The sequence below is a fragment of the Pelodiscus sinensis genome, chromosome Z, assembly GCF_052426305.1.
Source record: "Pelodiscus sinensis isolate ZL-2025 chromosome Z, ASM5242630v1, whole genome shotgun sequence".
Lineage (NCBI taxonomy): Eukaryota > Metazoa > Chordata > Testudines > Trionychidae > Pelodiscus > Pelodiscus sinensis.
Window position 1 is genome coordinate 838,747 of NC_143085.1, and position 27,328 is coordinate 866,074.

The 27,328-nt window shown below is 45.0% G+C and overlaps 1 protein-coding gene across 3 annotated transcripts; it reads right to left on the reverse strand.

Annotated features, from left to right (window-relative positions):
* Positions 1-17: 17 nt before the first annotated feature.
* Positions 18-27,190, reverse strand: EWSR1 (EWS RNA binding protein 1). 3 transcript variants are annotated; one of them, XM_006110381.5, is made up of 17 exons: positions 27,064-27,189; positions 21,935-21,971; positions 21,628-21,679; positions 19,307-19,430; positions 14,587-14,773; positions 13,336-13,503; positions 11,993-12,204; positions 10,262-10,442; positions 7,419-7,453; positions 6,866-6,898; positions 5,803-5,921; positions 4,183-4,312; positions 3,757-3,879; positions 3,488-3,647; positions 2,790-2,887; positions 1,372-1,624; positions 18-232 (listed from the first exon to the last, which is right to left on the reverse strand). In XM_006110381.5, the coding sequence occupies exons 1-17, from the start codon at positions 27,074-27,076 to the stop codon at positions 193-195; spliced, it is 1,965 nt and encodes a 654-aa protein (XP_006110443.1). In that variant the 5' UTR covers positions 27,077-27,189; the 3' UTR covers positions 18-192. The 3 variants fall into 3 exon arrangements, with proteins under 3 accessions (XP_006110443.1, XP_006110442.1, XP_006110446.1); XM_006110380.5 differs by having other exon boundaries at positions 7,419-7,456; XM_006110384.5 differs by lacking the exons at positions 18-232; positions 1,372-1,624; positions 2,790-2,887; ... (4 more) ...; positions 6,866-6,898; positions 7,419-7,453 and adding an exon at positions 7,767-8,637 and having other exon boundaries at positions 27,064-27,190.
* Positions 27,191-27,328: the final 138 nt, after the last annotated feature.

The window sequence follows — 27,328 nt, forward strand, 5'->3', positions numbered from 1 at the left end:
AAAAATAACTCGCACACTACCATTTAACTCGGTTTTAATGTTTCTCCACAAATGGTGAAAAATACTAAAGTACAGACAAGGAGTAATCATAATGTTGTGGCCAACATTATAAATATGGAATTATAAATTTAAAACATTTTCTGGTTTAAAAAATAAATCTGGTAGTAAATGCAGCTTTGAAGGTTTCTGCCTCTAGTAGGGCCGGTCTCTCCGCTCCTGACGATGTTCACCCCTACACAAAGGAAAAAGCTTGTTTGATTATAGCTCACGGGACACTCCCACAACCTTGCTGTGCTGTTAGACTGAAGAGGAAAATAATAAAAGGTTTAGAACACGTGATGAGGGACAGTTCAGTCTTTGGGGGAAAAAGGCTGAGGGGACATTTTTCAGGTCTGGTAAAGGGATGTTATAAAGTCTGTGGTCACTTGTTCTCCATTTCTGCTGAAGGCAGGGTAAGGAGGTTTATCTCAGCATGGAAAGATTTAGGGTAGGGATCGGGGAACACTAACTCAAGCACTCCCAAACTCAGACTTCCAATCCCCACCACTGGAGGTTTTTAAGAACAGATTAGGACACCTGTCGGGGATGTCTAAGTTTATTTGGTCTTGCATCAGCGCAGGGGGTTGGACTAGATACGCTCGAGGTCCCTTCCAGCCCGAGACGTCTATGATTTTATGCACACTCCTAGCCCAAGAGGACAGTGTCACCATTTTTTAATTCATTGTTTGTTCCTGTCCGCATCAGCTTTCTGATCAAGAGTTACTGATTTTCTAAGCTTTCTTCCTCCACTTGCCTTTGATCACAGCAGATCTTATTTCATTCCCTGCCTCCACCCCAAAAATCTATCGGAAGTTAAATCATCATAGCCCAGTGATCCCCAAATTTTTTACCTCTCCCCCAAGCTGGGGCTGGAGGGGCAGAATCCAGGAACACTAGAACTGGAAGGGACCTCGAGAGGTCATCAAGTCCAGTCCCCTGCCCTCACGGCAGGCCCAGCCACCAGCTAGACCACCCCAGACAGGTGTGTGTCCATCTGCTCTTCAGTATTTGCAGAGATGGAGATTCCACAGCCTCCCCAGGCAATGTATTCCAGCGCTTAACCACCCAGACAGGTAGGAAGTTTTTCCCAATGTCCAACCTAAAAAACTCTGCAGACAAAGATCAGGCAGCTGAGGCTGGGGACATAGGTGCGGATGGGAGCAGAGCCGAGGCTGGCAGCCAGGCCCTGTGCACAGCTGGGTAGCACTCTGGTCTGGGCCCCAGCAGCATTCCCCCAAACATTCCTCCCTGTCTCCCCGGGGGCAGACCCCACAGTTTGGGGACCTCTGTCCTATCTTGTTGCCAGGTTCCTTCATTTGCTCTCCTACATACTTGTCCATTTTTCCTGGTCCTCCACGCCTGCCACCTCTGCCTCCCATTTGCTCCATAAGAGGTCCTGGTGGGCCCCCAGGTCCTCCTCGTCGTCCTCCTCCAAATCCACCTCGATCCATACCCCGGCCTCCTCTAAATCCACCTCTGTCTCCACCACGTCCTCCTCTGAACATTCCACCAGGGCCACCACGATCCATGAGGCCTCCCCTTCCTCCTCTCATACCCCCAGGGCCACCTCTGCCGCGTTCTCCGCCTGGTAAAGAAAAACATCACCATGAACATTTGCAACCTAGGCTCGAAGGTGAAAACTTGCCTGCTCTATACAGACTTCCAGGTCCTTTCACATTAAACCATCACAAACGTCCCCTAGCAGTAAAAGATGTGTGCACGCAACTCTGAGGCAGAGAGCAGCTCACGGCTGGGCAGCAGAACCATCCAGAGGGCAGTCAGCCCAAGCACAGGGCAGGAAACCTACTAGGCACTCTGTCCAATACTGCTGGCCTGTTTCAAAAACACGCATACTGGCAATTCTGCCAAGGCTGAAGGAACAAAGCACAGATGCTCAGGAAGCAGCATCAGGCCACTTCTGGGCTAAAGACAGCCACACTGCACGAATTACAGATCTCCAGAGAAGTTCCACTGAAAATTGTGGGGAACTCTGAAGCTACATCTACAGTACAGCCCGGATCGACACTGAGATCAATCCACTGGCGGCTGATTTAGCGGGTCTAGTTAAGGCCCAGAAAATCCACCACAGATCTCTCTCCCATCAACCTGTGTTACCCTACCCTGGATGAGGAAAGTAAGGGATGTCAATGGGAGAACTGCACTGTAGCCCCCCTCCCCCCCCAGTCGACTCCAGCTACATGAGTAACGTGGCTGGAGTTGCAGAGCTTAAGCCGATTTCCTGCTATAGTGTAGATGCAGCCTGAAATCTACTGGGGAAGCTGAGGCAGATGGCTGATTGAGGGGTCCCCAAGTGACACTATTGTAGGGTGGGGCTACAGTAGCTGGCTATGCAGATAAAAAGCATTGGCTCAGTAGCATGATTACTCCACCTCTTGGAGAAGGAGAAGCTATGTCAGCAGGCGAGTGTCAGTGCGCACTGCGCTTCGCATGCTCAGTGCGCCCAACACCACCCCTACGCCCGCCGCCGAGCAATGCAAGCGTGCAGACCTGCCCCGAGGAGACTGGATTGCTGCCCATACACACGAGGAAAGAAGAGTCACAGAAATATGGGCAAGTCGCCTCAGGCAGAGCAGTCCCACAAACTGCTGCCTCCAAGAGGGTCTTTACCCAGGCATCTCCCTCCTCGCAGTCAGTCCCTCCCTGAGAACACAGCAAGGACAGTCAACCACACATTCCCATGCGCTGTGCAAAACCTGAGCTCTGCTTCCAAAGCCTTCCCACGGACATACCCGGAGGTGGGAAGGGGGGTGGCAGAAAGCCTTCTGGTTTGGGAGCCTTGCACTGATTGCACTCTGTTCTCCAGGCAAAGTTCTGGTTTCCACACCCCCTAGACCAAACGACAAGGGAAGACAAAGTGTTAGAGCCGACTGCGACAAGACTCAAGAGCTCTACTGTGAATGGCTGCCTGGGGGCAGGCTGGTCCTAGTACAGAATGGGAGACAAGTGTCAGGGTTTAGTCTCAATTCTGATACCAAGTCAACCAGCCCATATTTCTCCACTTCAGGGGTTGAGGGAAGACTAGTTATATTTGCCCCACACTACTGGGCAGCACGCTCTGCCTTGCCAGCACATAGGCAAGGCAATGTATCATGACTCCAAATGATGCGGCTGCTCCAGCCTGCTCCTCTTTGGGGCAGGGGCTGGTTTGTGCATCTGTCCAGCAGTAGCATCATGGCACTGCTATTGCTGACGTGGAAGAGGTGTTAAACTGGCAAGGACCAAGTGCAATTGCTAATGCATCAGTGCTTAGTCCAAGCTCTCGGCTACAGTCCACTCAACAGCTTAGTCGACATTTCCTAACCGACAAGTCCCCAGCGCCTCGGTGGCGCGAGTATTCGCAGGATGCAGCTGTGCAAGGAGGACAGCGTCGGCCTGCAGGGGGCACAGAGGCAACCAGAGCAGCACCGAGGTCAATGCGAACACTCACGGGTTGGGGCACTGCCAGTCTCCAGCACGGTGCTGGACATTCCCTCCAGAAGGGTTTCCTCTAGAACCCCGCGGTCCTCTGGGGGGGAAGCCTCCCCTATCTCCACCTCTGCCGCCCATGCGGCCCATGGGACCGCCAGAACCGCCAGGACCTCCCGGGCCTGAAAGGAAGAAGCTGGTTAATCCCAGTGCAGGCACTGTCACCTCCACAAGAGGGGCTGTCGCTTGGTGCTCTGCACAACGCGTTCAACAGGCAGCGGCCAACATTACCTCCACGCAGTGGGGGAGGCAGCCCACGGGATTCACGCGGGGGCATCCCGCCCCTCATGCTGTTCATTGGCGCCTTCTTCCGAGTGAGAGAAACTTTGAGTTTGCTCCCCTGGAAATCTTTTCCTAGAAAAAACACAGATGGGGCGGCTTGCTTACATCTCACGGAGGGGGCCTACAGGACAGGGAGCCTGCCACTGAGCAGAGCTGCCCACACTAGCTGGAAGTTAGCGCACTGGGGAGTTGACTTCTCTGGTCCGGTTTGACTAAAACCAGAAAGATTCCCAGGTCAGATCTGCTTTACCATGTGTGTGTCTATCACCTGCTGTGTGGAGGACAGACACCCACTTCTTCAGCCTTTGAATTAGCCAAATATTTAGCTATGAAATAAATCCCAGCCACAACTATGCTAATCAGATGGTCACTTACCATCAAACCACTCTATAGCTGCTTTGGCAGTAGATGGGTCATCAAAGAACACGGTGGCATCTCCTTTTGGCTTTCCAGTTTCTTTGTCAAGATAGAAGTTTATCATAGGCTGCCCAGTCCTCTTGTTCATCTAGCAGGAGAACAAAAATCACACTTCAAACTGCAGTGTGCTAATCCAAACGAACTGTAAAGAAAGATTCCCAACACAGCCTTCTCCACTCCTCTTAAAATCATCCCCAATTCCTGAGTCAGAGGTCACAGCTTTCATTTCAATGACAGGTACAACCGTTCAATCCCACAGACCCCCAAGCCCTGTCAAAGGATGTGCCTAAATCCTCGCATTCCACCTAGGGGGCACAGCTACTGTAAATATAGATGTTATGGGGGAGGTTATTTCAGGGGTTCTCAGCCAGCCAGGTTGGGACCACACCACTAGAACATGAACCCTGAGCAGGGATGTCTCAGACTGGACACGGCTGAGGATCGGCGCTCTACTTCCATCCTACGCTACTAGCTGGGGAGACAGCTATTGCCCCACACTTCCGCAGCCTTGTGTAGAATGAGAGCTTTGGCAGGGACCTCGAGGAGTCATCTGAACTCCTGGCAGGACTCCGTATTACCCAACCCATCCCTCAGGGGCATGTGTCTAATCTGTTCTTAATTCCAATTGGAGAGCCCTCCCCCTCCCCAGGCAATGTATTCCAGCGTTTAGCCACCAGCAGGAGGCGTTTCCTAACGTCCAACCCAACCCTCCCTTGTTGCCATTTAAGCCCACTGCTTCTTGTCCTAGCCTCAGAGATCAAAGAGAATCCTTTGGTCTTCTCTCCGCCAACTAAACACTACTGCTAATAGAGGTGGAACCTCTCTAGTCCAGCAACATCCATGGTCCGGCATGACTGTAATTAGCCGGATGTCCACTTATCATGGATGAGACCAAGTTTCCCGTGGCCCCATCTAGTTTAGTTTCCAGCCACCAATCCCGGCTTTCAGTGTTCTGTGCTGCTATTTAGCTCTAATTTAAGCCCAAGTCTTCTAAGAGCCCAACAAATTGTAAAGAGCCGAGTAAGCGGTGGAAGTGTTGGTAATGCTGCCAGGCAATACTGAGCTCCTGGGGTTGGCAAATTCTCTGGCTCGGCACCGGTCAGGTCCTGAGGGAGGGTTAGGGTTAGAGAGAGGTGCAATCTGTACATCCCAGAACGATGTTCACTTTTTGGTGGGCAACATTACACTGTCGATTCATGTCGCTTATGGGCTACTGTGACCCTCAGATCCCTTCCCTTAATACTCGTTCCTGGGTAGTCATTTCCCACTGTGTGAGTAAAGTGGAGTACTTTGTTTTGCCATTATTAAATGTCAGACCATTTCTCCTGTCTTCCAAACCCTCCGTGCTCGGTACTGCCTGCAAACTTGACAAGTGTACTATCTACGCCGTTCCACATCACTGGCGAAGACACCGCAGAGCCAAACCCAGACCTGATTCCGGGAGGGCCCCACCTGACAGGTCCTCCCAGCTTGACCATGAACAACTGATTACTCTCTGGGAACCAACCAGTTATGCCCTCACCTTATAGCAGCTCTACCTCCATTGTATTTCCCATGCATACCCACATTGTCACCCACCTTGATAACACCACATTGTTTGAAGAAGTCTGCCAGCTCCTCTGGGGTCACATTGTCACTCAGCCCCTGTACATAAACTGAACTGTTGTCTGAGTCATCATCTGGGTCTACAGGCGGGCCTAAGGAGATCAAATTCACAAAAGTGTCATTATACCAAGTGATCACAAGAGATCATGAAGAACAGGATTCAGTTTGGTCTGCTCAACCTTAGTGGCAATCTCCTAAATGGATTGCTACCTCATAGGGTAAACAATTACATACTTATGGACATGCCAGATGAAAATCTAGTCACAATGCAGGATTCAGTGGCATCATCTTTATATGTAAGGAAGAGCCATCCTGCCCACTCAGCAAAAAGCTCATCGGCTGTAAATAATCAGCTGATTTATTTCCTAACACAAGGGAATGTTGGTCAGCCTCTTGCCATGCCTAGTGTATACCATTCAGGTGCCACAAGAAAACAGCCAACACCGGGTGGAAGTCTTTTTGGGGAATCATTTGACACCAACATCTGGGTAACAGCAGGTATTCAATTGCAGGTGCACATAACATTTAATGTCTTTAGTGCAATTATATTGCCTTTTGTTATCAGTCACAACAAGCTGATCCTGGGAAACCACTAAAGATATGCAAAATTCACAACTGTACAGGGCTAAAAAAGGAAAAACCCACCGCTCACAAGCTCTCGGCAGAGGGGAGAAAGGAAAGAGAAAAGCGCCTGTCGGGTAAGTTATTCCAATACCGCTGGTAGCTAGATGTCTGTTCTAGCTGAAGAGCCATGGACATGCTGCATAAATACCCTCCCCTTTCCTGAAGAGATGGATAAGCGTCTAAGTGAATGTTTGCTCCATTTAAATCAGCCAGCCCAACTAGCTGATTAATCAAGAAAGCAGAAGAGTGAATCGGACACTGAATACAGCAGGTGAATGCCCCTGAGCCCTTTAAACAGGCAGGGAAGAAAGAAAGCCGCATGTGAATATCTGCCTTCATGCATGCAGGAAGAACCAGTGAGGAGTCCTTTTCAGCGTGCCCAGGTGATATTCTGAAAAGTGTTCAAAATTACCTAAATCAAGATCTGGTCCTTCTTCCATGGGTCCTGCCAGCCAGGGGGGAAATCACAGAACATGTTGTTAGTGCACGTCTTGCAGGCTGAACCCTCGACACACACAAATCTATCTACTTATAACCACCATATGATGGTGTTGGTTAACTCAGATTGACCTTCATTGCACGCATGTCAGCAATGCACCCTTTTTACATGTTTTTAAAAAATCAGTTTGCTACTTTTAGCAGCCTTTTAAACCATTATAACACTTGTTTAGCTGTATTGGGCCAATCAGTGTATATTTATCAGAAAAGTTACTTTTTTATTTATTAAATCCAAACAAAATTAAATTTATTCTCCCCAAATTACAAAAGTAGCTTCTCAATACTCCAAGTTACCCTTTGTTTTGTAACCATAGGTTAACCGTATACCCCTAGGCATTGCCGGCAGTACCCGTTACGGCTTCTTGTATCTCATTTTTAACCACTTATGAAACTAATACAAATTATATTTTTTCTAAAAACGGACTTGATTTTTTTAACACTATCCATTGTAATGCTCAAAAACTTACCACCAGGCTTATTGAAGCCACCTCGCTCTCCAGCGCTGCTGGGGGGATAAACGAAGAAATGAAGGCCTTTCCCTTTAAAAAGCCAGTACCGCTCGGAGCCTCTGGGGCTCCCTGGGAAGAATGGCACTGGCTAAACATCTCCAAACAATGCATCTGTCTGTCTGTCTCATCTCATCTCGGCACTATGCCTTTCTTCAGGGCAGCTTGCTCAAGCTTCCTTTACGCACAACCTTGCTTGTCTGGTCTTACACACCACTTTTGCTGCGGTACCCTTTCATTACTTCTCTTGGTATTAACAGTACAATACTTGGCAAAAACAGTTAGAGAGTTTCAAATTGTGTTTGATTAAAAAAAAAAAAAGATAAGTCACCTACAGGTCAACTCCCTCCCCTGTGTGTGTACATAAAGGTGCACCCTCAGCCTCTTGCAGCAGGAGAGCAACCGAGTTCCTGGACCCTTAACATTAACAGTTACAAAGAGGCAGGAGACAACCATATGCAATACCTAGAACACAATTCAGATGACATTTCCACTAAAACCTTAGTATAAAGCCATACATTTAGGTCACTACTGGATTTAACAGTCTCTGTGAAAGGAGAGCTTACAGAATCAGGGCTCAAAGGCCTGGGGGTGCAGCTTTGTGGACACAAACCAGAAATTAAGAGTTCGACGTGTGCCAATGCAAAAATCACAGCCTTTCGCTATTACAAAAGCAAGACTAGGCTGTTTAGTTCTCAATTGCTTTCAAGTGCTGGGTTAATTAGGAAAATGCCACCTGAAAAGGGTTTTATGCAGTGGGGGAACGTTGTTTGGATGGTGGGAGAGAGGAGGGAGAGAGCCATCTATTCACTAGCAAGTATTGCACCTTTAATAGCTAAAAAAGTTTTAAATACACAATTCCAAGCTGTTGCATGCAGCTTTGCTTCCTTTTTTTCTTAAAAGTACACACCATATATGTAATGTCTCTCGTTTTCAACACATACGTTTACACTTTTTAATGTTACACAATTCTAAAGTATTATACCAGTATGCAGTTACCAAAGTTACAGAAGGATTCCATTTATACAATGAATACATTTGGTTAAAAATATTCTATGTATATTTTTCCTCTCCATATGGACACCGTGTCTAGTCCCACTTTTCATTATGCTGCCGGCTGAGTACTGAGTACGGGTACTTTTTAAGTATTGAAGTGTATACAAGGCTCTCACTTTGTAACCTGTAGCATATAAATGCGACAAAGCATGTTAAAAAGTTTCCATGTTTAACAGCCAATGAAAATATAAAATAATTGAGTCAATGAAAAAGGGCATGTTAATAACATTGAGCTCCTTACCTGCCGAAGACACTGAAATCCATCACCACACCATGATAAAAGGGCCGAGTTCCCCTACCCTGCCCCCTTGGTGTTCAACCTATTGCTTCATGGGAAGGCCACCTTTTCTATGGACAACAGAAAAACTACATCCAAAAAGCAGGCGGCCTCTTTTATAGACTAGTCAGCTGGATCACTACAGAAGTAATTTATTCTTTGATTACAAGTATGAAATTGGAGAAAAAAAAATTGTGAATCTTTTGCAGCAAACAGCACCAAAATGGCTAGAAGTTTTAAGACGTGATGATAGTAATTTCAAGTGTCTACATCTACTTTAAAAACATTAGAAATAAATACATCATGGGTGAAATCTTTATACAGAACACTGGAACCCTGTTCCACTCAAGCCAGTTTATGAAATCAGTAACATTTTTCCGTGTGAAAATGTGTTGCTTTTATATTTTAAAGTTCTAGGTAGTAGTATTTCTCCAATAAAGATTTCAAGCCATTTGGATTCATTTTAGCTGAGCTATGCAGAATGAGAGAATAACTTCTTCAATTTCTAGGTGCAATGGGGTTCTAAAATAGGGCATTAATAAATGCTGCACGTTTACGGAAGGCTGCTGGTTCACTCACCCAATCATACAAATTATATGGGGTAACATTTGACTGAGATTGTCCTGCTCCAGTCTGGGTATTTTTAATCTGTATGAATGAAACATTCTGCATAGCTTTAAACTCAGTTTCATAGGGATGGAACACACACAAAGCTAACCCTTCCTTATGTTAGCCGTGATAGCTAGTCCACCATCCTCACCTTTATTACAACAGACACCAGAGACAGGGCACTAGAAACGACTGATCTGAACAAATAGGTTTACTAAACCAGATTATGCCATCAGTTAAAATGGCCAAACTGATTTAGACCACCTGAAAGCTCCAATGGGGAGCAGTCCTGGAAGTCAAGTCAGATCTTTGGGCGTTCTTGGGGCTTTTCTTCACACTCCAACCAAGCCACCTAGAGCTGTGGCTTCAACACTCAACTAACCCATACATCGACTTAAGACAGTAGCTCCAAGTGCTACTTTGACGCAAACAGAGGCTGAGGGGAAACACTGTATAAAAGCAGACGACAGGCTTTTGCCATGTACATACCTGAATGCGAAGACCCAACAGTGAGGCAAAGAAAGTGACCCCTGGGTCTTCCGGAAGGTTTGTGTGTGTTCTATCCAATGTTACTGGTAAATCCCACAGAGGGTTTCTCCTCTGAATAACCATGAAGGGAGCTGAAAGTTCTGCATTTCACAAAACCCTTAATTCCCCCAAGCCCAACAAAATGCAGGAAAAAAAATAGGTCCTGCCCCTACTTCCCCTAGGAGGATATTTCCATGGACTAGAAACAACCTTGCTATTAATAAATATGCGCCATGGAAGTGTGCTTTGAAATGTCATCTTTCAGCCCCTCCTTCCATTTCAAATCCTATGGGTAAAACAGATTAAGGTAAAAGGAGAAAAGATTTGCTCTTACCCCATTCCACCGCGTCCTCCTCCCCGCCCACCTCTGCTCATGCCTCCGCGTTCAAATCCTCCTCTTCCCCTTCCCCGGCTATCAGGGCCACTCATGCTCCGGCTTTCTCCTGGGCCAGAAAAGCCTCCGGATTCCTGTCCATATCCACCCATGTTACTGGGATGGTCCTGGCGAAATGAACCTGAGGAGAGGCAAGAGTGTAAATATTAAGTCTGAGGTGCCTGTTCCAATTACTCCTCTGCACCTGCCTTCAGTACCACAAGCTTTACTCTTGGGAGAATGCTGCATCGCTGCACGTGCACAAAACGTACGCTCCTGGCAGATTTCATAGAACCACAGAGCTGGAAGAGACCTCAGGAGGTCATCAAGTCCAGCCCCCTGCTCTAGGCAGGACCAATCCCAACTGCTCTTATGCAGAAAAATGACTGGACAGGGAGGCAAAGGGAAGCCATAAGAGCAGCCATGCAACTCTCCACAGAAGCCTGTTTCAGGTGCCCAGGGCACCCCACAGAAAGGTGAATCACTGCGGGGCAAGAGGTGGGACTGAGGAAAGACCCAGCTGGTGGCTCCTACCCTGTGCTGTGCTCAGCTGCTAGTCCCAGCTAGGCAGGGGAGGATGGAACTGCTACTTCTCCCACATGGCTTCTGGGGATGGGTGGCCCACAGCCATATTTCTTAGCTGCAGGAAGTTCTGCAAACTACTCCCCCCACACCCCACACTTTCTGCACCCACTGCTCCTCAACTACAGGCAGAGGGATCTCTGCTGCTCTCCCATCCGTCTAAGCCCCCAGTGCATCCAGACTTCCTCACACCCAGCCAGACTCTCCTACGGAGCTTCAGCCCCCTACAATCAAAAACCCCTCCCCCACGAGCTTCACTCCCCCTGCACCTGGACTATACCTATGAGCTCCCCACATCTGCATCTCCAGCCCACGGACCCCCAACCAGCTGCACCTGAATCCCCGCCCCGAGTCCCTCCAACTGAGCTCCCCACACCCAGACCCCTTGCTGAGTTCTAAACCCCTCCCAAACAGACCATCCCTGCTGAGCTCCAGTCACCTTCACCCCAGAGTGCCATCAGCACTGCACCCAAACTGCCCCATGCAGAACACTCAGCTCACACCTGGATCCCATCTTGCTCAGCCTGTCTCCCCACAGCTGGTAGGGAGGGGCAGGCCCAGAGTCTTTGCGCTGTGTCAGAGCTGAGTGCAGCCACACCTCTGAGTCCATGTCTTGCCAGGAAGAGGGGTGAGGGGGAGAGGAGAGAAGAGCTGCACAGTGATCTCCCACCTCTGGGCAGCTGGTGGCCTGTGCTCCCCACTGCCATGCTGGAGCCTCCATATTTCCAATAACTCTTGCAAAATATCCCAGAAGCTTAAAATGCTGTGTGCAGAATATGTAACTGTTTGGTTCAGAATGCCCTCAGGAACAGAGTTGTAGCAGGGTGAGCGCGCACTAGCTGTTTGGCATGGATCTTACCACAACGACACTACTGAAAGCAGGGTGCATAGCACTTAATTTGTATCAAACTTAAAATACCCTCCCACCAGTAGAAAAGCCTGCAGAACTATCGGCAGACACACGGCCTGCTGGCTGGAAACCACGCCACTGTAAAATGAGTGCAAAGCCTCCTCCAGAGATTTACTAGTGTGTCTTATCTGACGAACATGGCGAGACAGAACCACCTTTACAGCTCTCCTCTTCAGGTGAGCTACATCAGGCAAACTCACTCTGCTGGCCGTAGCTGCTGCTCTGCTGGCTGTATTGGCTTGGGGCCTGGCTGTAGGATCCAGTCGGGGGAGGATAACTAGTAGGTGGCTGCTGGCTATAGCTGCTTTGCTGGCCGTAGCTAGTCTGTTGCCCATACGTGCTTGGCTGCCCATAGGTGCTCTGCTGAGAGTAACTGCTCTGATCGTAACTACTTGGCTGTGTAGAGGAATAGCTGAAAGACAAGAATTAAAATGTGTTTCTAGATGGAAGAGAAATCAAGCCCTCTGGAAACATGCATTAGGCTGCAGTGGCATCCAACTAGACAGTACTGCAAGTCAGAATCTGTATTAACACAAATGTGAGGTCATCCTAGAGAGGCAGATCTGCAGGCATAGAGAAAAGAAAAAGCAGCCAGCTAGGTTGCTAAAAGCAAAAAGAGCGTGAGCCAGTTCTTAGCTCAGAAGAGAGAACTATACCACGGAAATCATCGCTATTTTCCAAGTGGGAAATCTGCCCTTCTTGGAGCCTTGCACAGAACCCTTGCAAATGAACAGATGCAGTGAATGACGGATATCTGCCAGTCTAGCATTTCAAAGCCACTCAAGGCTATGAAATACCAGCTGGCAAATATGGCTTGTTAATATTATTTCTTATCAATCAAGAGCAATCTAATTCACTTCATTTTCAACAAGATAAAGTATCTCTGCTTGGCATGTGTAGGCTTTTCAGACATCTTTGAGACTGTCAAAAGCAACACCTGTCTGTCCTACATTTCAGGGTTAACGACTCATCCGAGATTCATCCTCTGGACAAAAGCATTTTTACAAGTTAACAGTGAAAAGGGATCCTAGGAGCCTGAAACACATCCTCTCTCTAGGACCCAAAGTTTAATTAAAGAGTGAGTTAAATGCAATTTTGCCTCCTTTTGTTATTATGACCAGGGCTCGACAAACAACGTAATCTACTCGCCCGTGGCGAGCAGATTACACCCTGGAAGAGCTGGCGCAGAGTGATCTGCCCATGTGCAGAGCGCAGAACCGCGTGGCTGGTGAGCAGGGTTCGCCACCATTCGGCGAGCCTGATTATGAATATCTATCCTTTGATTAGAGCGTATTTAATCACAACCCACAATCTTTCACCCTGCAGTGAACAGAAGACTGGTTAGATACAAGTAAGCTTGCTTATCGCTAATATTTGCAATAATCTGCAATTATGGCAAGCAAAGATATAAAGAACAAATGCTTAAAGTCTTCATACAGTAGCAAAGTCCCTTTAAAAAAGGCAACAGTGCTTTTATCCAAGCAAACAAAGTTAAATGCTCCAGAACTACCCTTTGCTAACCCTGATTTTCCAGAAGAATTACCTGGTTGGAGGGTAGGATGGAGGAGCAGTGACAGGCTGCATAGGGTAACTTCCAGGCACCTGAGGATAACTGTAGTTACTTTGTCCATATCCTAAGCTGGGCTGGCTGTAGCCTGTGGTACTCGACTGAGGTTGGCTGGTCTCCGCTGGCTTGCTGCTATCCTGGGGTCTAAAAGCAAAGTTCAGCAATGAAAAGTCATCTGGTACCAACATCCCTCTGCCCCAATTCTCCTTGCAACAAGCAATGATAATCCAAAGTACAGACAAAATTTGTGGAATTTATGACCTAAAGTTGCCAGTAGGCAGTCCCATGCTTTTTAACTTCAAATTAGTGTCAGTTTCATCACTATGACAGCAGACAGAATTCTTTAGTTAAATTCGAGGCATTTTACACTCTGCCTGGCAATTGATACATTCTCCCACTACTAGAGAAATCATAGGCTACCTCCTTAACAATAAAATAAATATAAGTTGTGGCAAAATTGTATGTACCTTACATCAGGTGCAATCTCGAATCTAAAGCACATAGTTTAGAATAAGACCAATTTCCTTGTGGCCCCAGACAGATCACATTCTAGCACCAATTAATTCAGTAATAGCATGCACTACGTGTGGGGTTAAGTTTTTTTCCCCACTATGCCTGTTAACTGCTACCACAAAGCTGGTGAGCAGCTTTGCAACTTGATGACATCAGCTTGTTTTATTTAATATTCAATCTGATTTAGAGAGAACTGTTCTAAAATCTCTTTTTAGTTAAAAAAAAAAATCTTACATTTGCTGACCATAAAAATGAAACTAAGAGGCCTAGTCTCAAGAGGGGTCGAACACGCTGAAGGCATTTTGTATCATGTCACACGTGTACAGCCATTCCCAAAAGACTTGCAATGCAACACTATTGCTTTAAGTAACCCATAACAAAGACAAGAGCTAATTTCCCACTATTTCCAATCTGACAGTATTAGCACTGCATCTACAATCAGCTGCACTGTTTCATAGGTCAGTTGAATGTCCTGTGTTCGGCAACTGCTTGGTAACCTTGCTGGCACCCTGTCTAATGGCAGAGGGAGGAAGTCATGTACACACTTTCCCCAGGCAGCAGCAAAGCTGCAATTAAAAATGTGAAAACAAAGGAAGAGAGTAAGCCCAAACACATTTGGTGGTGTTCTTGGACCTATCAAGAGCCCCCCCCGTCCCTCATCAACAGGAGAGCAAAAAGAGATAAGGCGACAAACAACGAAAGCGTGTGTATTACCTTGCAGGTGCAGATGTTGCTGGCTGCTGCCCATACGTTGGGTAGGCAGGCTGGGTGCCATAAGCAGACTGTGCTGCATAAGAAGCCTGGGTCGTAGTAACTGTGGGGGTGGTAGTATCATAGGCCGCTGTACCGTAGCCCTGGACAGGCTGACTATAAGCTGGGGGGGCAGTCGGGGTGGTATAACCTAAAACAAAACAAAAGCCTGGTCAGACAAAGTCATTCTAAAGTCCATATTTCAGACTATTTTTACTCTTCTCCAGTCTTACCCAGAAGTTACAAATGTTACTGATTTTACTTTTACCATGCAACATAAGTAACCTGAGAACAAAAAATTGACTTATGCCCCTTTTCTGATTCTTCACAGCATATGAAGGCCTGGAAACGTGTTTCCCCCAAACAGTGGTTTTGCTTTAATATTAGAAATTCCAGTCTAGTCTTCCAGGTCCAACTACAGCTAGAGAAATGATGACGAGACTGATAACAAAAGCTGACTGACCAAGGGGAGTTCCTTTTAGTCAGACTAAAGATTAGTTGTTTACAACTATTTAAGTTCAAGTTCAAGAACTAATAAAAAACAGACTACAGGTGAGGACCTATAGAAAGTATGCCAAAACAGGGATGAGTCAGAGACCATGTCATTTCTAAAGTTAAAAAAACCCAACAAAACAAAAACAAGTAATTAATTACAGGAGCTCTTAGCTAAGCCATGCCCATATTAGACCTTAATACAGCACACAAAAAAAAGGCATAAAGCTATCTTTTAAGACTATTTTTACTGGTTACCATTAAATTGAAATCATTAGTAATTCTTGAACTGTAAAGAACGTCATTTTGCACTTACATAAGAACGGCCATACTGGGGCAGACCAAAGGTCCATCTAGCCCAGTATCCTGTCTTCCAACAGTGGCCAATGCCTGGTGCTTCAGAGGGAATGAACAGAACAGGGCAATTATCGAGTGATCCATCCCCTGTCATCCAGTTCCAGCATGAGGCAGCCAGAGGCTTAGGACATCCAGAGCACATAGTTCCATCCCTGACCATTCCGGCTAATAGCCACTGATGGACCTCTCTTATATGACCTCATCTAACTCTTTAATGCAGTTACACTTTTGGTCTTGACAACATCTCCAGGTTGACAGAGTTGCATGGAGAAGTATTTCTTTGTGTGTGCTTTAAACTTGCTACCTACTAATTTCAATGAGTGACCTTGATTCTTGAGTTACGCGAAGGGGTGAATAGCACTGCCTTATACACCCTCCACACCATTCATGATTTTATAAACTTCTCCCATATTGCCCCTCAGATGTCTCTTTTCCAAGTTGAAGTTCAGTCTTTTTAATCTCTCCTCACATGGAAATTGTTCCAGGTCCCTAATAATACGTTCTCATACCTTCTCCAATTCTAGTTACAGATTTTTTTTGAAATGGAGCAATCAAACTGCATGCATCCAGAGTGGAGGTACCAGGATTTATACAGTGGCATTATGATGTAGACTTTATTATTTATCACCTTCCTGGTGGCTTCTAGCACTGTTAACTTTTTTGACTGCTGGTGCACATTAAGCAGATGTTTTTAGAGAATTATCCATAATGACTCCAAGATCTCTTTCTTGAGCTGATTTAGACTCCCATGAGCCAGGATTTTGAATATACAATAGGGATGTCTTCCAGTGTGCATTACTTTGCATTTATCAACACTGAATTACATCTGCCATTTTGTTGTCCAGTCACCCAGTTCTGAGATCCTTTTGTAATGCTTCAATCTGCTTTAGACTTAACTATCTTAAGCAATTTAGTATCAGCTGCAAACCTTGCCAGTTCACTGTTTACTCCTTTTTCTGGTTCATTTAATTACTATACTGAACAAGTACATTCTACTAACTTAAAGGAAAATATTTCGACAAAGCAACATATCAAAGTCAAATTATGTCTACTTTTTGATATGTCATTGTCATTAGGGATGTCAATGTGTAGTTGACTACATGATTAACTGATTGTCTAGGCTTATCAGTTAATTCTATCAACTACACGCATTTCTCACCCCCTTGCTTCCTCTGTATCAGGGGGTGGGAGAGGAGGCAGTGCCTAGGTCATGGACACACACACACTGCCATGCTCTCTCATCTCTGCACGACACACACTGCTAGCTTCTGTGCCACACACGCTCAATCTGTGTCGCAAAGTCTGTCACTCAGAGTGTCGCTTTCACAGACATACTCTTATACTCTGTAGTACAGCCCTGCCCCTTCCAGGGCCCAAAGATGGCCCATGACCATGTATCAAAATTCATGAAGTTGCTCCCTGCAAAAATTGCCCCCCCCCCCAATGTAAACAGTGAACCAAGAACAAACCACCTCTAAAAGCTGCATTAGTTATAAAAGCAATCCTGTACTTATTCTTCAAGACATAAGATTACTCTCAAAAGAAACCCTTCCTCACTCAAAAATGGTGAAGAATTACGCAATTAAATATTGATAGAAATGTAGCCGTGTTAGTCTGGTGTAGCTGAAACAAAATACAGGACTATGTAGCACTTTAAAGACTAACAAGATGGTTTATTAGATGATGAGCTTTCGTGGGCCAGACCCACTTCGTCAGATCAAATAGTGGAAGAAAATTGTCACAACCATATATACCAAAGGATACAATTAAAAAAATGAACACACATGAAAAGGACAAATCAAATTTCAGAACAGAAGGGGGATGGGGGGGGGGGTAAATGTTTGTGAGCTAATAATATTAGAGGTGATAATTGGGGAAGCTATCTTTGTAATGGGTAAATTCGACACTTTACACCTGAGTTTGAACAAAGAATCTAGTTATCTTACCCAGATAGCTTCCCCAATTATCACCTCTAATATCATTAGCTCAAAGACATTTACCTTCTCCCCCCTCCCCCCCAAAATCCCCCTTCTGTTCTGAAATTTGATTTGTCCTTTTCATATGTGTTCATTTTTTTAATTGTATCCTTTGGTATATATGGTTGTGACAATTTTCTTCCACTATTTGATCTGACGAAGTAGGTCAGGCCCAAGAAAGCTCATCATCTAATAAACCATCTTGTTAGTCTTTAAAGTGCTACATAGTCCTGTATTTTGTTTCAGCAATTAAATATGTTATGGTGTAATTTTTTCTCCACATTTTCCATTGTAAGGCTTCTCCCATCACCCACAATCTATGCCCAGATACTAATAGAAGCCCCACCTGTTATACCCTAGATATCTGTAGGGAACCTTTAGGAAGTTTCCTTTCCATTAGAATGTTAGTGTTATTTTTCATAAAGAATGAGCCACACAAAACTGTAGCCAGAATTTCATTCGGGTAAAAAAAAGACTACATTTTAGCACAGACTCCTGGCTCAAACCAAATGCACCAGAATATACTCTTTAAATCTCTGCCGACTGAGTCACAATCTTTTTTTTTTTAAATATGAATGTTTTTTCGTGAAGTAGATTCCAGTTTATAAAGCACAAGTTACAGTCATTTACAGCACATTATGAAGATGTTAGCTATATATCTGAACTGAAAACCCATAGACAACATGGAACATGCAACGGTGGTGGTCAGAACAATCGGAACATGTCTAATCATGCTGTTTACCCTTTAGGAAATAGTAAAGACAGTGAGGTTATAGACCCCTGGAACATCCTGGTACAGCGGTCACTAGATTGCTTGTAAAGTTTTATCCATAGACCATGGAACTCAGGAGTTTGTGAATGGCACTCATCATACAGACAACTAACTTATAAATGGCATTAAATACTAGCAAATTTTGAATCGTACTGTATGTTTAATGTGATGTTATCAGGGCTAAAACAAATGAAACACCTAAAGGGTTAACATCACAAGTTTAGACAAAATGAAATAGCATTTCCCATGCAAGAGTGAGCAGGGTAGTCAAACCTGTACTGGTCCCTTCTACTGTGGAAAGCACAAGACAAAAAGTAGAGGGTACACTATCAGAACAGGCAAACAGTCACTAACCAGTTGGATTTTCAAGCAAGAGACGAGATGCCAAGTATGCATTCCCAATGGGTAGGGTCCTACCAAATTCACACCCTAAATATGTGCCACAGACTGTGAAATGTTGAATGCTTGGGCCCTATATTATAAAGATTTCACGGAGAGAACAGCATTTATCAAATTGAGGACCCTGACCCAACAGAGAGTTGCAGGAAAGTTGCTAGGTTATTTTTATTTTTTGGGGGGTGGGGGGGGTTCCGCACTATTGCCATCCTTACTTCTGTGTTCCCTTCAGATCTGGACAGCTGGAGAGCCATGGCTGACAACCGGGCACTCAGCTCTGAAGGCAGTGCCATGCCAGCAGCCAGTGCTCTCCAGCTGCCCAGCTCTGAAGGCAATGCTTCAGAAGCAAGCATAGCAATACTGCAACTTCCCCCCCCACCGTCCCCCGCCATCTCACACACACACACACACACACACACACACACACACACACACACTGCTCCTTTATAGGTCAGGACCCCTAAAATTCTAACATGAAATTTCAAATTTAAATAGCTGAAATCAAGAAATTTACAGTTGGTAAAATCCGATGACAAACTGACCAAAATGGACTGTGATCCAATGAGGGGTTGTGGGTTTTTTTTAAACAAAGTACATTCTGTAGTGGTTTAGATTCATATTTAGGTAGAAGATTTTAACAAAGCTCTTTCCCCAATAAAACAAAGTCATGCAACAGTGCTGAGGCTCCTACCTGTTGGAGGCTGCCCATAAGAAGTTGCATATGCAGTTTGCCCATATGATGCGGTTGTCTGAGCCTGTGTGTAACTGACATCAGTGGGCTGTCCATAAGTTCCGTAACTCTGTTGCCCATAGGCCTGCTCCATAGATAATACACATTTAATTCAAGCACTGAGATCAGTTTAGTTATTACAGAGACACATATACACAGTAATTTTGGTGACACTGAGTAAAAAGGCAGCAATGTGGAGCAATTTATATCAAATTATCTTTGTTTTAATAATAGATTTAAATTAAGGTTAAGACTTTGTAAAGCTAATTTGAGCTACTGTATTTTTAGATTAAAATGTCCAATCAAATAAATTAGAAGTGCTGTTTTTAAATGTCACTATTGATAGAGTAACTATTAGAATTTTACAAATCCTCTAGCAGCAGTTCTAAAAATGTGGGTTGTGACCTCGTTTTAATGGGTCGCCAGAGCTGGGGCAAGCCCTAAGTCTAATACTAGCTGAGCCCTAGACAGTGAAGGCTCAGATTACAGGCACCATGGACTCTAACCCTGTGCACCACTCCCAGCCCCACTCCCTCACACAGCAGAACTCGGGCAGGCTTCAGTACCCCTTCCTGGAGCGGTGTAGTAATGTTTGTTGTCAGAAGGGGGCTGTGATGCAATGGTGTTTGAGAACCACTGCCTTTTAGGCAGAACAAAATATCAGAAATTAAGCTCCTGATCCTGCAAACAATCAAACACATAACTGTACCCAACCAAATAATCAGTCTTCCGACTACTCACAGTTAAAGTTACCCTTTAACTTCAAGGTAAAATTAGGGATGTAAAATCCCACTAATCAGTTAACTGGGTAAACATTACATTTAATGCATTTGAAATTTATATTGACAGACACATCATTTTAACAATCTGGATCATTAAGGGTTTTTTTTTAAACCCAAACATTGCAGTTTCCTTCTGAAGGGCATCAACCTGAAATCTAATCAATTTCAAGCATTAACAATTGTTTCTGGATTGATACCTGTACCTAAAATCTATCCTCACCCTATTCTATCCAACATCTGCTGCAATTTCACAAATTGTATTTCCCTAACTGAACAGGTTTCTCTCTCCTGCATTGATGAATGAGAGAGTCACACACAGGGAAACTGTTAAACACCAAACATTATTTTCTCTTCATTCTCTCAGTTATAATGGTAGGCTTAGAGCAGTTTTCAAGCAAGGGTCAGTGGCCACACAGCCCTTTCAAGGTGTCTAAGGGACCATGTGGCTGAAACTCCAATTCCCAGCAACCCCTCCCAGGGCTGAACCTGGGCGATGCAGGGCTGAAGCCCAGATCCCCAGCAACTAACCCACGTGGCTGAAGCCAGGGCTGAAAGCTGAATACTGGAGCCCCCCAACCCCTGGTGTTCCCTGTGGAGCAGAAACCCTAAGTCCATGGGCAGAGTTAGGGACATGGAGGGCACTGCCCTCCACAATGGCAATCTAGGGGGACAGCTCCACACCACCCCCTTCCGCTCTGGTCCGGCTGGAGGTGAGAAGCTAGAGATGGGCAGCATGGGACAGCTGCACTTAGTGCTATGAAGCAGGCAGCAACAACTGTCTCGTTTCCTCATTTCCTGCCAGTCCCCCAGGCCAAAGCTGCTTCTCAGTTCCAAGCCCCTTTTGCTCCTGCAGGCTTCATGGCTGGCAAACTGCTCCAGGACCAGCGAAGTCCTCCCAACACGCAGCCCCAGTGACTCCCTAAGCTCCCCCCGCAGCCTGCACACAACCTCAGCTATCCCCCTCCCTGTACCCATAGCCACCCTATGCACACACAGGTCCTAGCTATTCCCTCCTGGCACCTTAAGCTGTTTTCAAACTTTTTGAGCTAAGCCCCCCCACATTTGAGATATAAATTCTGGTTGAGTCAAACCCCTCCCCCTGCAACAGGCTGGGTGGCCTGCTGTCTCCCTGGATCTCACGTCCAATGCAGGTGGCTCAAATCCTTTGGCCACCCAAAACTGAAGTTAAACTACTCTTATGCCCAATGCCCCCATACCCGTACTAGGCCCTGGAGTTTCTCTCTCATGTTGAGGGAGGCATCAGAGAAAAAGACTGAAAATCCTTAGGCTAAGAAATTCTTAAGAGTTCCAGATTTGAAAGTTGATGTCCCTTTAAGGAAGTCTTCTACACAATTTAAAACATTATCAGAACATTTTCCAACATCTTTCACAATAAAGCTCAGCCTTTTCCTTTGGATAGTTAATGAATGGTTAAGTCAGGCTTAAGTTACTGGTAGACGTGTGACTCAGTAGCAGTTATGAAAATGTCCCATATTTTACCTGGGTTGTCTGTGCATATCCTTGAGCTGGCTGAGCTGCATAAGCACTGTAGCTATAAAAGGAATGTAATGAAATTTTAAAATGCAGATATTCACTACTGAATTGCATAATACATGCTTTGCACAAGATACTTTCAGGGTTCAAAACTTTTTATTTTAGTTCTTGGTAACAGAACATAAAAAGGACTAATTTATTTAGCAACACACACAGGCGAGTTAAGAAATCCAATACTATATACCTAATCTGCACTAGAGAGAACTATTGCATGCCCTTTGAAAATACAAATGGAAAACAAAATGTTACTTACCCCTGCTGGGCTGCGGCTTGGCTATAGGTACTATAGTCTGCAGGAAAGAATTCAGAGTAAGAATGTTAACAAAGACAGCTAATAAAATTAAATACACAAGAGTGTAGTTGCCAGAATTTCCTCCAGGTGCTTCGAAGAGGAGAAACAACTGGAAACCACAATTTCAAAGGTGCTTATTAAGCATTTTCATTTAAAAGCAAAACCTCTTCAGCTATCTTGGATTTCCCTATTTTAATCTGTCACCTTAGGTGGCACCCAGCTACTGAAGCAGCAGCATGTTTGTTAATGCTGAAGTATAAATCTGTGTTACTAATGTAGTCATGCTAAGTGAGGACACTTAGTAGTATTCAAGGAACTTCATGGCCCAATACTCAGGAAAATGGTCTGTGAAGAGACTTATTTTTCCTGTAAGTCCGGGAAGAGCTGCTATGGTGGGTTCTACCAAGACATGTGGCCATGTCACTTGATGCTGGAATCCATCTTGGGTGCTGTTATTTTTCCACTGAAAGCAAGGACAAAGTTTAAACAAGATGACAAAGGATTTCTGCAGTTTGTAAAACCTAGAGTGGTCCCATTCAGGAAGGCTTTTCATATTAGAACAACTATGAGGGTGACATATTACATGTAACCAGTAGGGATGTGAACAGTCAAGCATAACAGTTGAGCCTTGCCATTCACCAGTAGGGGCAGGAGCAGCTCTCCTGCCTGTTGAGGGCAAGGGACTGCTCCAGCCCTGCAGGACCCACTGCAGGAAGGTGCAATCTCTGTCCATAGTGGGCGCAGCCTGGCTCTCCCCACCACACGTTTAACCAGTTAAATGGAATTTCACACCCTTAGTAACCAGTTCCTTGGCATATTAAGCTTTGTCTGCGTGTCGTGTTCTGTTTTATTTTGCTTAGTTACCTACTTTGCTTTGTTTGCTCTCTCTTATGATCACTTAAATCCTACATTTTTTTATTTAATAAATCAGTTATGTTTACTAATAAGCCCAGTGTGAATAACTCTTACTTGGAGGGACAAGGAGTCTGTGTATATCTCTTTACATTGAGAAAAGGGGCAAATTTCATGAGCTTATCCTGGACTGTCCTCTATGCAGCATAAGATGGCTGTGTCTAGACTGGCCAGTTTTTCCGGAAAATCGGCTGCTTTTCTGGAAAAACTTGCCAGCTGTCTACATTGGCTGCTTGAATTTCCACAAAAGCACGGACTTCCTACTGTAAGAAATCAGTGCTGTTCGCGGAAATACTATGCTGTTCCTGTTCCGACAAAAGTTTTGCGCAAAAGGGTCAGTGTAAACAGCTCAGATTTGTTTTCCGCAAAAAAGCCCCGATCGCAAAAATGGCGATCAGGGCTTTTTTTGCACAAAAGTGCGACTAGATTGGCCACAGACGCTTTTCCGCTAAAAGTGCTTTTGCGGAAAAGCGTCCTGCCAATCTAGACGCTCTTTTCCGAAAATGCTTTTAATGGAAAACTTTTCCGTTAAAAACAACATTTCCGGAAAATCATGCCAATCTAGACGTAGCAGATGGGTTTATCTAGGATTAAGCTCCCAGAGGGGCTGGGTATCTCAGTGCTGGAGAGAGGAATCTCACTGTGCTGTCTTCAGTTAAGGCCTGCAGTTTTGAGGGGCTTGGCCGGGACTCTGTGTGTTGCAGCATACTAGCACATCTGACTCAAGACAGGATACTGGAGGCCCAACCTGGCAGGGAAAACAGGTTCAGTGGTGTCTCAGCACATCCAAGTGCAATCCCAAAGGAGATCCCAATATAAAGGGATCCTAGTTTTCCATGATAAAAATAAGATGCTCTTTGTTAGTTTCTCAAGCCATAATGTACAGTGGAACCCTGTTTATAAGATCTGATTGGGACTGGGACCAGATCAGATAAGCAAAAATTCAGATAATCTGAAAATGTACACAGAGCCATCCAGGTATCCCATTGACAGCCTAAGCCATATGCCTGGGGCTAGCGCTTTTTGCCTGGTCTCTGAATTATCCAAACTTTTGCTTATCAAGTGTAGCCCTGAGCTCACTATACTTAAATATATTTGTATTTTTTTCATAAAATGTAAAAACTAAAGATTCTTTTTAAAAATGCAAATTTCACATTTTCTCATGGCGAATGGATTTCCGGGATCCCTCCTTATAACTTCTCAAAAGCTCTTATTTCTGTGGGACTTATGTGTTCAGTTCTCTTCTGTTTTATGAGACTCAACAATGCAATGGTATAGCACTAATGCAGCAGCTCCAGAAGAAAAACAAGCTCCTTTACTGAACAGAACAATAGGCGCATTTTTAAATATCATTTTGACAATTTCACTCACACATGTTTCTTTAGTAAATATTTTTTTCCACTGTTCATGGTGGCGTTAGAAGAACTTTCCTTTAAATGCCTTCTTTTCTTTTGAGGTGCTCCTCTCTTCAAGAGCTTGGCTTTAACTTTAAACTGAAGTGACATTGTCAATGTTGATAAGCCTGATGTTTGACCTATTTGTAACTTATAATTTTTTGCAACACTCGTGTACAATTGTATTTTCTTCAAAGAAATGCTTCATTGGTTTTCTCCAGAGGAAAAAAAATTACCTGCCAGAAAGCAGCCATAAAAGAACTGAGTACACATGGAGGAAAGTAAATCATTAAATGGTTAATTTAAAAAAATAAATCTAACTGCTCAGTACTACAAGTTTTCTGGCAGAGCCGCATCAATTAAATATGATTTAAATAATTAAATGTATTCATATTTTGCATTTGCACTTTTCTTAAAGACCGTTTGATTCCCCAATGGGTAAATGTTAAAATATGTAGATTTGCAAGTAACTACATCTTTTACATGAAGGCTAAGTCTATGCTGGCACTTTACTGCACTATTCTGGCTCAGCTGGTGAAGAACACACACAGACACAGACACACACACCAGGGAACAGTGCTCCTCCTGGTGGAGGTGGTTTACTTAGAGCTGTGGTCACACTGCCACCACACTGCCACCTTAAAGTACTGCCACGGCCCCGCTTTAAACTTTCTAGTGTAGACAATGCCTTAATGTTGTGCTTTTTTTTTTTTTTTTTTGCTAACAAGGATACATTACATCTATACATATGTAAGCAATTATCTAACAACTATTTATCAGATTACTAATTTTTTGCTGGATTGGTCAAGTGTCATTTGAATTAAATTAAAATTAAACCAGGAATGCACAAACCCAGCACTTAAACTTGTGCTAGATTAATAAAAAAAATTTAAAACATTTTGCATTTAAACTGACTAGAGAGTGAACTTATCTGATTGACTGCCCCCATCCTTCAAAATTTTAGAACTAGCAGATCCAATTATTTTACATATCATTTTTATTCAGATTAAACTTGCACTGCTTAACATTTTTTATTTTGTTGAAATATTAAATAGATTAAGGCTGACAAACGGTCAATTTCAAATATAATTTTAAATATTTATTAAACATTTAAATAAATCAGATTTAATAAAAATCAGTTTTAATTTTTTTTAGAAGCATGAATTTTTATTCAGTTTTCTAATGTTAAAGCTCTAAAAATCTCCATTTTAAACATCTTCACTGTGCTGATTTTTAAAGATAAACTGAAAGGATTAGGGTGTTCAAATCAAAGACATACTGGAGCAAAACTTTAGGCTTTTCTGATGAGTCTTTTCATAAGAGGGCTGTTGGCAAGTGAAATGCAGTATAATACTGGTATCAACACCAAGGCTATCAAACCAACAGCCATATAATGTAACAGGTCTTTAATCACAACACAATTCCTTTGTTTGATGTAGATGGATACTCCCAAATAGTAAAAACATCTTTGTCTGTACCAAGCTTTGTAAAGGTCCCAGAAAAAGTTACTCTGCCATCTATCCTATACAAAGAAACCATAATGTAGCCAGGTGTATTCATCACGGGGTCTATGATATATCTGTAGACCCAATATTAAACTACTTACCTTTTCACCCTAACCATATCCACAATAAGGCTCAGTAAATATTTACCAAAGAATTTCTGCAGGTTATTGCCTGCCTATGCCCAAAGCAGATTTTAAAATAAACTTCAAATACTGAGTGCTAATGGGAAGAGTGACTGCCCCATCCATCTTCCCTTCCCACTCTACTACAGAAATCTTAAGCAGCAGCAGCAGCTAAAACTATTTCTCCTTAAGAAACCTAGGCATTTTGCATTACACAATGATGGACGGAATGCATTACAAGACTAACAAGTAGAAACAAAAACTACAGTTCCTCCATTTTGATACACATTTCAATAGACACACTCAAAATCATTACTTTTACTACCAATACTTAATCTTATTTGTTCTATGACCACCACATAACATGCTGATTAAAAGTTGCTGATGTGCGGTTTTCAATGTGTGCTTTGCACAAGATCTTTAATCATGCAATTATGTTAAAAACAGTTATTTAGATCCTGTTTTTGCTTCAATACGATTGTAAATATTTCTATACACCCCAAAATTCAAGACAACTATTTCTAGCTCTTTGAATGTTAACATTTTGATGTAATCACTCCTTGCTCTGCCCCTCTAGGGCAATTCCTCTCATGTTAAGCCAGAGCCCTGTACATAAGCACTGCCGAGGGCCGCTGTAAGATTTTCGTGCGCTACTGTCTGTGTGTCTAAGAACATTTATGCATAAACCCGGCAGCGCTACGGACTCAGCGCCTGTGAGAAGGCCCCGGCCCCATTCTACTCCCAGCAGCAGCTCCCGGGACCGGCTGGAGCCGGGCGCGAGCAGCAGCGCGCTCTGGGCCTGGCCGCGCGCTCCCGGGACAGGGCCGGGCGGGATTCCCGCGGGCGGTGCAGCGGCCCGGCAGGAAGCGCCGCGCCCGCAGCCACGCGGGGCCCCGGCGCAGCGCCCGCCATGAGCACGCGCCCGTCCCGCCCTTCGCCGGCGCCTCCGCCATTTGCCGGCCCGGCCGGGCAGGCCCGCCCGCCGCCGGCCGTTACACAATGGCCAGCGCCGCCCCACGCGGCCCGGGAAGCTTCCAGAAGCGCCGGCCGGGCCGCGCCCCAGCCCCCCGCCGGGCGCCCTCCCCCCGGAGCTGGGGCTGGAATCGGGCCCGGCCCCCGCCCAGCGCCGCCCGGCCCGGCCCGGCCCCGCCGCTCACCCGTCGACGCCATTTTCTCGCCTTCCTCCTCGTCCTCTCAACGTCTGGTCGCTCTGCCGCGCGCTCGTGCGCATGCGCACCCTTTCCAACCTCGGCTCCTACCACTCGGCACCGGGGGGAGCTCACTACAGTTCCCTGCCGCATCCCGCTGCCCGGCGCCGCCCCCGCCAAGGAGCACACGGGGTCTGCAAGGAAAGCGAGAGCGGCCACGCAGATGCCGCTGCAGCCTTTCTCCCCTTCGGGGTGGCGAATGGTTCAGTCCATC